Below are 13,951 nucleotides of genomic sequence, written 5' to 3' on the forward strand. Positions count from 1 at the left end.
AAATTTATTTTAATAAAATATTACAGAACAAACAATTGCTAGTCTCAATGATCTCTCGATAATTGATTAATGGGTTTTAGACGATGTGTCACTAGCTTATAAATTGAATGTTTTGCATGAGAAACAAAGTAACATACAAAAAGCGAGTGAAATAGAATTTGTTTAAATTCAAATGTATATTCATTTATCTATAGAATGATAAGTTGTTTGTTTGATAACCGTATGTAAAGACAGAAGACAAATTTAAATTAATGTATATGAGTTGACGACTAAAATATTCAATACCTTGATAAAATGATATTTATACAATGTTATATACCTAGTATAATTATGATTTCTATGGCACACTGAAATCTGTCTGGGAAATAAAAGTTGTATAAGATTGACTATAAAGTTTACTTATCTATCTGGTCATTATGTGTTATATTTTAAGTGGTGTGCTCAACAGATAAGATTTCTTCATGTTCATAAAAAAAAACGGAAGAAAAAAACTACATCATCTCGCATCTTTGTTTGAGTAATTGGTCACTAGTTGTTTTTCTTTACATAATTTGCAGGATGCAACATGAGATTTAAGGAAATTAGTTTGTTTTGAGACAATAGAGAATAATGTGCTCTTAAAGATATTCCAAAACAAATTCTTACTGGGTTATTTATAACATACCGTTTCGTTCACAGAAACAAGTATCCTTTTTTCTGTTGAAACATGACTTAAACATGTAGTTATGTGGGTTTTATGTAACCCTTTCTGATATTTCAATTGAAGAAATTTTTACAGTTATTGTGTTTTTATGGATTTAAGTAACGATACAGTGGTGTTAACAATAATACATTATAGGAGAGTGATGAAGCAAAATAGACACTGGAACTTACAAAACATTTTAGAGACGGCAGTGAAAAACAAAATAAAGATATCAATTGTAAATGTTTTTTCTCGTTTTTTATGTTTTTGTGTTTATTTTTTTCATTTCCTACTCTTTTTTTGAAAAAAAAAGATATGAAATCTTAACAATCAATCAAATTACTCTTTCGCTGGGTATTTAGAATTGGAATTACTCTACTCTGATATTATACCATCAATAAAATCAAAATATTTGCTATCAACGCAAATACACTATATATTTTTGCATTTTATTTTAATAGAGAACTAAATCAGTCTGTCCTATTAAATTCTAAACTATACATAGGATTTACTTTTTCAAACTCACGACTATTTAAACAAGACTGAACTCTAGGGCAGCACTTTCTGAAGGTCGATAATGTCATGCATGCTTCTGAAATCATTCACGCATGACTAATAATGATTGAAATCTCATTAGTAATAAAGCAACATTCAAGTATAAGCTCTTTTCTGCGTGGAAGGGAAGTCAATTTTGTTTCGTTTGTTTTTATGACTTAACTTAAGTTTCCGTTTAATAATATAAAATTAAATTTTCATCAACATGTAAAAAAGCCTGAAACAAGTAAATCCCTCGGTCACTACCTAGTGTAAGTTGTTAATTATCTCTTACGATTTTGTTGTCATTGGATCAAATGGAATTAACAATACACCTGATACAGTACAGTATCTAACCGACCGTCGCTTAATGATAAATCATTAATAGCATTGTTATTAATAAACGCACTAAACGAATCGAGTTTGTTACAAGTGAAATATAGATTCATTCATGTAGTTGAAAAAGTTAAAACCATTACCCACTACTATATTGACAATAATATATTTGCTTTCCAATGTCAATTGGTAGTGAAACAATATTGTCTTTGAGAATGTTCCTAGGCGATTCCGATTACAATGGCTTTTATCTTAATCATCAATGTATCAATAAGTGGAGTTTTATGTAGTATCATTCCATTTATGATGCTAATGAAATTCTCTTTGTTATTTAGACCAAACAATTAGGAAAATCTATACACAAATCATTGAATATCATCCTTTGTATCATGATTAAAGTTAGAAACATTCTGAGATTTAAGAAAATAAGCCTTGTGGCTAAGGGTTGCCTTACCATGTTGAGGCATATTTGCAACCTAAGCGATAGTAAGAGCTTTTGACCCTTGGTGTTGCTTTCAGTTTGTTACTCTCCTAGGTTAGCTGAAAACATTGTTCCTATTTCGACGAAATTGTTTTGGTGTCAAACAAAACATACGCATAAGAAAATAAGATAACCTGCAAAGTTCTAACGATTTAAGAAAATTGAAAAGGATTTTTGGTTGTTAATATTCAAGATATATATTTTGTTTATAAACTACTACGATAACAATAATAATAATAATAATATAATAATGACCAAATACAACAGAGATGATAGCAATATCTGGCAGGCTCCCTTTTATCGATTGTATCTTACTTTCAATTTAATTGTATCGCTGTTTAATAGGGTACAGAGAGTAATTTTAATAGACATATCTGGAAAATGTAAATTATAACCATGAATGCATTTTGAAATAAACTTGCTAAATAAAAATACTTCAGTATATTATAAACTTAGAAAATAATAAAAAAAAAACAAAAAATTAAAAATGCATGGCCATTTTCACTTATCTAATCAGAAGAGCAAATTTGCCAACTCACAAATGGCTACAAAAAGTTATTCCCCGAGAAATTTGCGCTAAGATATAATATATTACTAATAAAAGTATTAGGCGAATATATAATTAGTAAAGTAATAGGCCAATATATTAAAGATATTGGAGACAATTTTGCTGCTTGAATGTCGGCATTCTGTCAAATTAATTTTCGTGTAATTGAATGCCCTAAGCACGATTATATAACCGTAATATATAGTTGTAAATATTCTGGGAAAATCTGACTAATTAAACTATTTCGTCGTCAGCGTCTATAAAGTCCCAAATGGCAGTAAAATAGATCGTTATTAGACATTTTAGCAAATGAATCCGCCTCCGATACTGTAGTTATATTAGTAGAGAGTCATAAAGCGCGGATAATATTTGTGTCGCATAAGTAACGTGTTGACGAATCGATTGAAAACTACAATCCTGATGCGGGAAAGCTCTATAAATTCAGCCGAGTTATCTCTAATGCCTTTACAGTCGTTCACAATGTAACAGTAGCTACAGGAATTATCAGACGCATGTAATAATTGATATAGTCACACAGTTAACCGGTAGGATATTAATAATTATTTTCTTTAGCATGCCTTTTTGTGGGGAATTGATATGTACGATTTGAAAAGCAATAATTGGTACTGGAAATTATGTATCATTTTTGTTTAGGAAATGGAAGTCTAATTAAATTTTAAAACTTGTTAATATGTTTTGATAATATTGTTATAAAGAAAACATAACTATTGCTTTTACAGATAACCAATGGAAAGGTGACAACTTAAATATGCTTTTAAAATAATAAAAAAATGATGAAACGATGAAGAAGGAATTAAATCGTATAAACAACATACAATATTTGAGGATTATCACATTGGATGGTGATACGAAATGAATTAACAAAAAATTAAGGAGAAAAATTAACGGACTCACGTATCCCTACCTAAGGTGAGTATCTTAATTCTGTGAAAATAACATAAACTTATATAAAGCAAAATGCAATGTTTCTATTAGAAAAATACATGTACATTGTATATATAATCGTCCTTCTGAATTTTTAACAATAAAATTAAAGTAAAAAGTTTAACTTATTTGAATCTTTAAATACCAACTAACAACGCATTGTGCATAATTTTCTTTGATATTATACTTAGGTTTCCTTTTTCTTATTTAAAGAAATAAAACATTAATCACATATAAATGACACCAAAAAACTCTACGGGGATAAACAATATATACAATTAAAACTGATTTGTTAAAGTATTGATAACGTTTTCATGGCGTTTCACTCTTTTTCCAGATTTCTATCTATATTTAAGCAATTTGAACAAAACATATTTTGGTCTATTTTAGGGGTATACTGCTTTTTGTACCTAATAATTATAATAAGAAAACCCATTTTCAACATATGTTCTGAGGGTGCGCTGAACATAAAATCGCATTTTATAGAACTGTGTTTTTTATTTGTTGCTAATTGGCAACTTAACAAAATAGTTAATATCTCTATAAGGTTTGGTATAAAGGGTTTTTTGTCTGAAAGAATGTCAAGAAAGGTAAAGCTACTTAAAACACATGGGATAAGCAAATAAATTTAGATTCCCAAAAGGCAGAATTTGCCATATTAGTTTATTATTAATGTCTTTTCATGTTTGTAATCTAAATATATCAATTATTGTTAAGGTTGACATAACTCGGTAAACATTTGTAATTACATGTATATTTATAAAATTGTAGTTTAAGTAGTATTTGGGGAGGTGGTAGTTGCGGTAATGATGGTTGTTGTGTTCTTGTAGTTTTTAGTGGTGGAGAAGATCGTGGTGATTTTGGTGGTGGTAGTAGTACAATAGAAGTAGTGGATGTTGTTGTACTAGTAGTTAGTAGTAGTTTGTAGTATTAAGACTTAGTAGTAGTATAAGTAGTAGCTGAAGCAGCAGCAGCTGCAGTATTTTCAAATACATGTGTTGCGTTCACTGTTTTACTTTCATTTCATATTCAAATAATAAATGAAAATAATTCTTAAACATTAAATATTTAGAACAGGCAAATTAATCGATAGTTAAAACAACACAGTTCGTAAACTTAAATGCTTGTGCAAGTACCATATCGGTATATCTTAAAACTCAAATATATTCATAAACTTTGAATAACAGTTCGAATAGTATGGACAGGTTGCTTTGCTCGAATTAATAAATTATGACTTCAGTCCTCTTTAACGACGCGCGTTTGAAGTAAGAAAATTATAAAACATTTATTGACCTCTATAATCGATTACACTTATTTATTTCTGAAAGTACAGAATAGACCTTGTAATAATTCCATAAGGAATATTTATGTATAATTTATACAATTATATCATATCAACAGTTTTAAAATTTTGAGCCGGATTACATGCAAACCAACCGTGCGATTAAAAATATTGTCACATAAATTGATATACATTTTGCAATCATTAATGTATCTATGTTAGAGGACAATTTCTGTTCCGGTGGACGCTACGTTTAAATGTGTGAAATATTTAAATCAATGAAAACTATTGTCACCGACATTTCCCGATAATACAATAGACTCATGAAATCTAAAACCAGTTGCTTAAATATTTATATATTTCCATTTCAATATTACTCCCGAATCAATTTTCCCGTGACAGATTGAGGCTGCTATACGACACTTTATACGGATTCCGGAATGTAAACAGTTTTTATTCCCATATTAGTTTATGAGGCAGAATAAAATCAGAGCAGGAAAAATATTAAGTGCATTTTTTTACCGACGGGCTTAAAGCTTCACGCCTCCAGATTATATACTTATTTTCACGAACATTTTGAAAATGTACTAAATAGTTAAATATTGTGAAATTAAAAAAGATATTATTTTTTAACATTTCAAACAGCACGTAAAACACATGATTATTACTAAAGTTACTGCGTTAGTACATGTAGTACCGCAGTACATATTGGTGAAAAATACCTAAAATTTAGTCATAAAATGCACATGACATGGACATGTTTTTTCTTGATTCCTTTTACTTTTCATAAAATCTCAGTTCCTTTTCCCCCCAAGTTATTTTGTTTTAAATATTATGGTTCATCTGGAGGCATGCAGCTTTCAAGACGGTGTAAAGGTAAACTCCATTTCTAATGTCATGCTCTCTTAAATGTTCTTTTTACTATACTTAAAAGCCCATTTAACCCCTAAAATACTACTATTTCTATTGCACAAGCACTTTTATTTTTTGGTGTCTTGTTAGATTTCCGAAAAAGTATTCCTTAGCAAATAGCCGAAATATTTTTAGTTCTTTTGCCTTTCTGTAATTTGTACAATTGTATAGAATTAGTGTTTTGTATGGACCTTGTTTTAGTTTCGCTACCTTTACGAAAATTTATTTCACATTCAGCTTGACTCACATACGCATGTATACATCACCTGATTGCCATCTAATGTACTTGATAAACATTTCTAGTATATTACTTAAAGCATGTATGACACTTCTGAAGAAAAGAAAACACAACATATTCATATCTGAGGCATAATGAGCCTAGAAAATATTGTTCTGTTTTGTCTTTGCACTTTTGGTGTACTTTAAGAAGCATTCGTGTATTCACTTATGCTTAGCTTGATGATCTAATTTTGATCTAATGTTTCAAGTACATGAACATGTATTTGTCCATGCGTGTTTGATTATGTTACTCTTGTGTGATTTTAATGATCTCATGCGATGAGATAATATGCTGTCATATGATATACAGATTTGCTTGGCTTAAACGTAGAGACCCAACAGACACGAATTCTACGATAAAATGGGGAATAAATTTCAGAAACAGTTTTGCGATACCAAACATAAGGTATCATTAAATACAATTATAGCTCAGTTATTTTATACTACAAATGTAACAGTGATGTTGTACAATATTTTTTTGACGAAACTTTTTTTATAAACTTAATAATATTCTGCATCAATTTCTTTAATTTCAGGGACATGTCTCATAAAGTTGTTTAAAGAACAAAAGCATACTACAACTTCTAGTGCGTCGTTGGTGAGAAAACATGTACATTGAAAGAAGCTTCAATCTTCAAGAACAAGGAATGTCAGTCGAATTTTTTTTCGTGGGAAATATCTCGTCAACAGATATTCCTGCAACATCATCTTAGCTCCTCCTCCCTGGAGACGTCAGTAGTTATAGAAACGTGTAAGAAAGCGAAACATTTGAAACAGTTTGAAATTCAATTAATTCCTTTGTATTACCGTTCTGTAGGAGTGATTGGAAAAATCGCAATATAATGAAACGTTTGCCAAGAAAAAATATAGAGTTCAGTGTAACACCATGGTACTAGATGATCGGTTTTCTCCCTGTAGTGCGAGATAATTGATAATTTCAGCTCATTATTGAAGCGGTGTAATGACTTCCTACAAAAAGCGCGAGGCTTTATGTCCATGATACGTATATGGAAATTACAAAGGAAAAACGTTTCTCCTCTGAGGCTTACGTGGAAATTCAATGAGGCTTTATTCTGGTCCGATACGTAGAGGCTGTATTAAATAAGCTTGAGGTGTCAGAGGAATATAATATCGTCCAGGAAATTAGTGTCGGTCAGTGAAAATTAAACGTGAGATTACAGCCTTATCATTTCATATGTATGTATATAACGCATATAATCGGATGAGTGAGTATCTGTATTGGTAGTCGAATTTATGACACTTTAATGTATATCTTTTTATGAAAGATATCCTCATATATTTTCGAAGTAAGTAAGATCGTGTACGCATTACTCCTTCAGTAAATATTGCAGAGAAAGCCTGTGTTCCAGCGAGTATTTATTGGAATACTTAGTATAGAAGCATTTTTATTTGCATAAGAGGAAGTACCATTTGAAATGTCGACAATCATCGAGAACCCTGAAATACCTCTTGTCGGAATGAATGGTAGAAATAAATTATATTCCGACGACTTATCTTCACCTCAAAATGGAACTTTTATTGGTAGTTCCCGACCGTTTCGATTTGAAACGGTCGGAAAGATGTTGGCAAAGCGTAAGGAATTATTCCAAAAGCGAAAACGACACTGTGATGTTTCTCTATGTTTGGCATTACTTGGAATAGTTTTCATGATAGTGGAAACTGAATTAACATCTGCTTTTGTTATCGGACGTAGTACTTTAGTTTCGTACCTGATGAAAATGTGTATAACAGCGCTGACTGTTTCTCTGTTAATATTTATAGCTTTGTACCATTATAATGACATTCAGATATATGCTGTTGACAATGGCGTTGATGATTTAAGACTAGCAATGTCTGCGACACGAATTATTAAGATTCTCGCAGAATTCATAGTTTGCAGTATTCATCCTATTCCTGGTGCATTTTCTATTACATGGCAAGCGACTGTTGCAGACGGGCAAATTGCTCGAAAGATGACGGTTCCTCTAGATGTTATCTTGTCGCTGCCAATGTTCTTACGATTTTACCTCATTTGCAGAGCAATCATGCTACATAGCCGATTATACCAAGACGCATCCTCGCAAGGACTTGGGGCTTTGAATCGGATTCATTTTAACTTTCGATTCATTTTCAAGTCTCTTATGACTCTTTACCCTGAATACGTTTTGGCGATTATAATGTTATTCTCGTTTTTGACCTCAAGTTGGGCTCTCCGTCTCTGTGAAATGTATGGTGAAGACGGTGATAAAGATGACGTGCATGCTAGTTTTCTTAATTGCATGTGGTTAATTGCTGTGACATTCCTCTCAGTAGGTTATGGAGATATTGTACCAACATCATACTGTGGACGCGGAATCGCAGTTTTAACGGGTATGATGGGAGCTGGATGTACAGCGCTAGTTGTTGCAGTTTTAGCTAGACGCCTTGAACTTTCAAGATCAGAGAAATATGTTCATGACTTTGTTATAGACGCTGATTTGGACAAACGACTTAAACACAATGCAGCAAATGTTATGCGTGCTGGCTGGTTTGTTTATAAGTATAAAAAGTCAAAAGAGAGAAGTTCGAAAATCGTATCACATCATCGGAAGTTATTAAGGGCCGTATATAACATACGGGAGATAAGGGCCGCTCAGAGAAGACTTATGGATAATTCAGTTACTCTTGTGGAAGTCGGAAAGTCGCAAAATGAGATTACGAGCGCTATTCATATAATGAAATGCAGGCAGACAATATTAGAAGAAAAAATTGTTAATGTTGAGGGAAAGGTTTCTTTAATTCTTGATCAAGTTGTTGCTATTAAAAGAGCATTATATAGGGCCAAAGATGAATAGTAATTTCTAATTAATTTGTCAATCATTAGTTTTTATTCATATTTCAATCTGAAAATCATCAGCTTGCAGATCTTTATTGTCTGAATAATAATTATTACGTTATAATGTACCTGTCTACTTAAGAAAGAGAAGAATAATCCATCCAGTAAATTCTTTCAATGAAATTAGTTTATTGTCGCATCCCTAATATTTTGCATTTACAAACTGAGATAATCAGCAATTTATTAAAGTGTTTTAAGCTTTGTGACTAGACTTATTACTCAAAGGGTTTACAATATTCCTGGTGGTATTTCTATCATCCGTCTATGAATTAAATTTACAGCAAGTGACAAATTTGGATAGAATTCGAGTTACTTTATTCAAAGGAATTTCAATTTTACACAGATCCTATTTACTTTTCATTCTAACGAAACAAAACGATACTGTAACTATTGTATGAAATATAGTTTCATATTCATTAAAATGTCTTTAAGCAAGTTCATTGTCAATAATCATTTTCACAACAAACGTATAACTGTTACAGTTATTTGATTTTAATAATTTGTAAATGATATTCTGTTTAATTTGTGTAACATTATGACAAAAAGTAATACGAAACACAACATAAATGTATCGTACAAAAGAAATATTTTTAATATGGTTATGATTTTGGTTTACTGTCTCTCAAAAATCGCCCTTACATATTTATTGAAAAAAAAGTAAAAAAATAAAATTCTTGGAGTAAAATAACAAATACGTTCGTGAACAAAACATGTTGCAATTGTTACAAAACACCTTCTTTGCTGACATTTATAAATCTTTAAGAAGTTTGTTTTTCAGTCCGTAGAGAAAAATTTTGATTATTAAGTTCTTGCAAATAATAAATAATGACAAGTTTGCACGCGCGCGTTGGAATTTTATATAAGATAATAATTGATGTTATTGTTAAATTATCACAGAACCTTATTCAGTGTTTCCTTTTATTGGCGATAAGTACCAGGGATGGCAATCTTACATATTGGTATATAGAATAATCAAACACAAAATTTGTTATAATAATAATAATAATGATAATAATAATAATAATAATAATAATAATAATAAAAATAATAATAATAATTATAATAATAGTAACAATAAAATTAATAATAACAATAATAATAGTAATAATAGGAATACTTATTATGATAAATAGCGGTCAGCGGTGGTGGCAACAGGAGCAACAACAACTATATTTATCATCATGTTGTTTCATCAGTACAAGGACTGTTGAGGTGTTGAACATTATACCTGCAAAGAACTTGTTGCCCAACCCAGTTGCTTTTTAGAACAAACTCATTATTTGTATAATATTTGACATGTATTTGATGCATTAAAACACGTTAAACTACAAAACTAAACAAACTAATAAAGAAATAATAATTTATTAATCAGATTTATTTAAAGGACTCATAAATATTCAAATTAGATAAATTAAAAAACATAAAACATTACCGTATTAAACATTATAAACCATTTGCAATAAAATCCCCTACATGTATCAAAATAAAACGAAAATGATATATAATTGGGGAGAAGAATCTAGATTTCGACAATTAGTATGCTATTAAATGTTACAGACATTATTCATTGTCGAGTGTCTATAATAAGAGATTAATACACGGCAGAGTAGGGCCGGAAGGTGATAATCGGCCCGCAAAATGAATAATGGCCCCGAGGGCTTAAGCCCGGGCTTAAGCCCGAGGGCATTTTTCATTTTAGGGCCGATTATCTCCTTCTGACACAACTATGACGTGTATTAATGTCTTAAATACACTTGGTAGATCTAATAGTAGTATTTTTTACAGTAACTTCAAAAGAGACTGAGTTGTTTACTTTTGTGTGTACAAAGTACACTGGAATCCAGAAGCAAGTTTTATTTTCATTTTTTAATGAATTTGCCGTATTTTTTCTTTAAATTTCAATAGCTAAAAACTGTGTTTGTAGGAAATTCGCTTAGGCTCTCATAATAAAATCAAGCGATTCGTGCTAAAAAGCTACTTTCACTTTTACAGTTTACTGTTTGATGACGTAAAATATGACGTCATTGTTTCAGTATGTGCACGTGTACATGTTCAGCGGGCTGATTACTAGTTTTCGGCTCCGGGCCGCAAACTCATAATAGGTCACGTGACACTCATAATCAGTTAAAATTATAGACAATTTTGTTACTATATATAGTAACAAGTGTATTAATGATTGTTCCATAAACAATTTGACGCTTTCTTTAGTTTTTCATGTTAATAAATCAAATCATTGAGAAAAAACAAAACATTGTTACAGTACATTACTTACACTTTTTACTTACAATTTAATTGATTAATTTCAAACTTTATATAAAGAAGTACAGTATGAAATAGCAAATAACATGTAACAGGGAAATTTGGAGCTAAAAGTCCATAAACACTTAGGAAAAGGTGAAACTGCCATTAACAATGTTAGAAACACAAAATGTTTGAAGCTATCTATATGTAATGTTTTTTAACTTAAGTTACTTAATGTTCCAGATCCTTTGGCAATATTGGAATTATATAGGATGCGTCAAAGTCGTATAATATTATTGCGCTAATTATAAGATTCAGCAAAATATTCTACATATATTCTAAGCCTAAACAAGACGCAAGATTGGCAGACATAAATCGCTTGCGTGACTGATTAAGCATGATACTTTTTTCCGCCTTCAAACTAGGTGGATTTATCTTTATTCGATTTCCATCAACTGTATGTCTAATACAATCTCGTTAACATAGGACTACGAAATATCGATGGGAACATTTCAACTTTGTGAATTTCCGATTTCTTGAGACAGCACAATTCACGATTTCAACATAAGGCATTCACATATTCCAACTTCAAATTCACTTTTTGAACTTAATGATTTTACGCTCTCATTCATTCAAAATGTCCAAATATATGTTTACAATTAAATTACATTTCACTTATCAATTCATGTTTTCTATTCATTATGCCATTTGAATATGTTTGTATTTATGTTGAATTCGTATAGTTGAAATCGTGAATCACGAACTTCAAGTTAAAATTGTGAATTCATAAATTTAAGATGAAATCGGAAAGTCACGAAGATGTAATGTCCCCACCGATCTTCCGTACATTAATCATAGAGCTTCATTCCTAATAAAGCTTTGCTATATAATACAACGACATGACGCTCCCGGTAAGAAATACTATCGGTTTGAAAGATAAATAAATCTCAATTAATCAAGATAAAAATGATCTCTAAGACTTATTTGAAATACTTAACGTTTTCTTCCGTTATATCCTCTTAATGTAATAAATGATATACTGAATAGAAAACATGAATTTATAAGTGAACTGTCACAGTAAATGAATTGCAAGAATATATTTGGACATTTTGAATAAAATATTTGCGTTTAATTTTTGTTCTTTTCATATTTCAACATTTAATACAAAAGAAAATAAACATTTTTACAGTAAACATTAATAAAAAGCAAACATGAACATACCATGCAAGTTAGAGGAAAGTACAAACATAGTTTTATGATCAGTTGGCCATTATTATAGTAAAAAGCACGAAAAAGGTTAACAAAAATGTCGTGGTTTGTTAAGCAAAGACCACTAAATTAAAGTATTACTAGACTATACCCGTTTAAAATCATAATATAAATTTAAAAAGTTTATTGTTCTAACATTTCTTCATTATATATCATATTTAACGCATTGCCAACACTACTGAGAGTAATATATTAATCATTCTTTGATCAACAATGATATATATTTTATAAGCTTCTTTGAAATCAAATAATTAGAACTAACATTACTGTCCCCGTTACTGGTAAGATAATTGATTAAATAAGAAATGAGCTTATAAAATGTGTCTAAGATAGCAACCTTATTAAAGCTTTATATACATTATCTAGAGGAAAGTTCAATTGTATATTGATGCGGTATTTGATTAGACAGAAGATACTGTAACAATTTGTAAATATTTTGTATTAAACCAGCAAAAACATATATACGAGCAAGGCTTAATATGATTTATCAATCATAAGAAACAGGTTTATTATTCCAAATGGATTAAACTGCCATGACTTTGTGAAGTCGATGCTTATATGAATAAATGCATATTGTATATTAAAACAATAAACTATTTGTGCAGAACAAATACTTATTTGAAAGCTTTCATACTAAACGCACATGTTGCTTTAAGTTATGTTTTCAGCAAAATATTCATCTACACAGATGGCTGAAGCTTAAAAACAGAGAGGAAAACGCGGAAAAAGCAGAACATTGTGTAACATTTGATTTGCTTATTCTAAACAAAAGATTTTTGTATTCATTCAATGGAAATAAATTATAATACCACAATAAGAATGGATTTCACATGTATATTTTGATGATTAAATGTTGATAATCCTTCTTTTTAGTAATCCTTTATAATAATAGTCTAATCCGGTCATGAAACTTGAAGATATAGAAGCATTAGAATATGATATCACCTCGACTTCTTTCCGCCAAGTCAAGAAAATCTCTTGTACTATTCTAATAAAAAATAACAGTTGTTTTATGGACCAATACCAAATATGTCTGATATGAAAAAAAATCAAGTTCCATTGTCATTAGTGCCGTAAAAGCACAACAACAACACCACACCAACAACATCAACAAAAAACAACAACAACAGAAAATAACACTGCCTATGTTTAATTATTATCCCAAGACAGTATTAGAATCTACGGACAATAAAAAGCAAAACTTTCACAAAATTTTTGACTTTTCAATTCTAAGCCAGTAACCCGAAGGAAACTTTAGCATCTGTATTAACATCTGCATGTTTCTCAGAAGTATGCATTTAACTTTTTTATTTTTTACTCAGTTTTGAATGTAATATGCGTAAAAATTCCAAATCTTAATTATAATAATTCATAAACCCCAAATTTGTATTTGTTTGCTATCGTTACAATTTCTCAACAATAAAGGGCACTGACGGTTTGGCTTAACAAGTTCTTAGAATATTGAATCGACCGTACATGACATAGATTCAGAGTAAATTGTTAATATTCAACTGAAGCAGGTGGAAAAAAAACGCAATAAAACATTAAAATTGATAAACTCGGCACAA

General features: G+C 30.2%; 1 protein-coding gene across 1 annotated transcript; it reads left to right on the forward strand.

The window, feature by feature from the left end:
• Positions 1-2,917: 2,917 nt before the first annotated feature.
• Positions 2,918-9,269, forward strand: LOC132735349 (small conductance calcium-activated potassium channel protein 2-like). The gene is made up of 3 exons (XM_060722287.1): positions 2,918-3,125; positions 3,321-3,510; positions 6,535-9,269. Exon 3 carries the CDS (start codon positions 7,435-7,437, stop codon positions 8,830-8,832), a length of 1,398 nt encoding a protein of 465 aa, XP_060578270.1. The 5' UTR covers positions 2,918-3,125; positions 3,321-3,510; positions 6,535-7,434; the 3' UTR covers positions 8,833-9,269.
• Positions 9,270-13,951: the final 4,682 nt, after the last annotated feature.

The sequence above is a fragment of the Ruditapes philippinarum genome, unplaced genomic scaffold (genome assembly GCF_026571515.1).
Source record: "Ruditapes philippinarum isolate M1 unplaced genomic scaffold, ASM2657151v2 ctg2205_1_1_1_1, whole genome shotgun sequence".
NCBI lineage: Eukaryota > Metazoa > Mollusca > Bivalvia > Venerida > Veneridae > Ruditapes > Ruditapes philippinarum.

Bases quoted from the DNA above. Each gene is read 5' to 3' on its own strand.
- LOC132735349 (XM_060722287.1), top strand. From the start codon at position 7,435: ATGTCGACAATCATCGAGAACCCTGAAATACCTCTTGTCGGAATGAAT.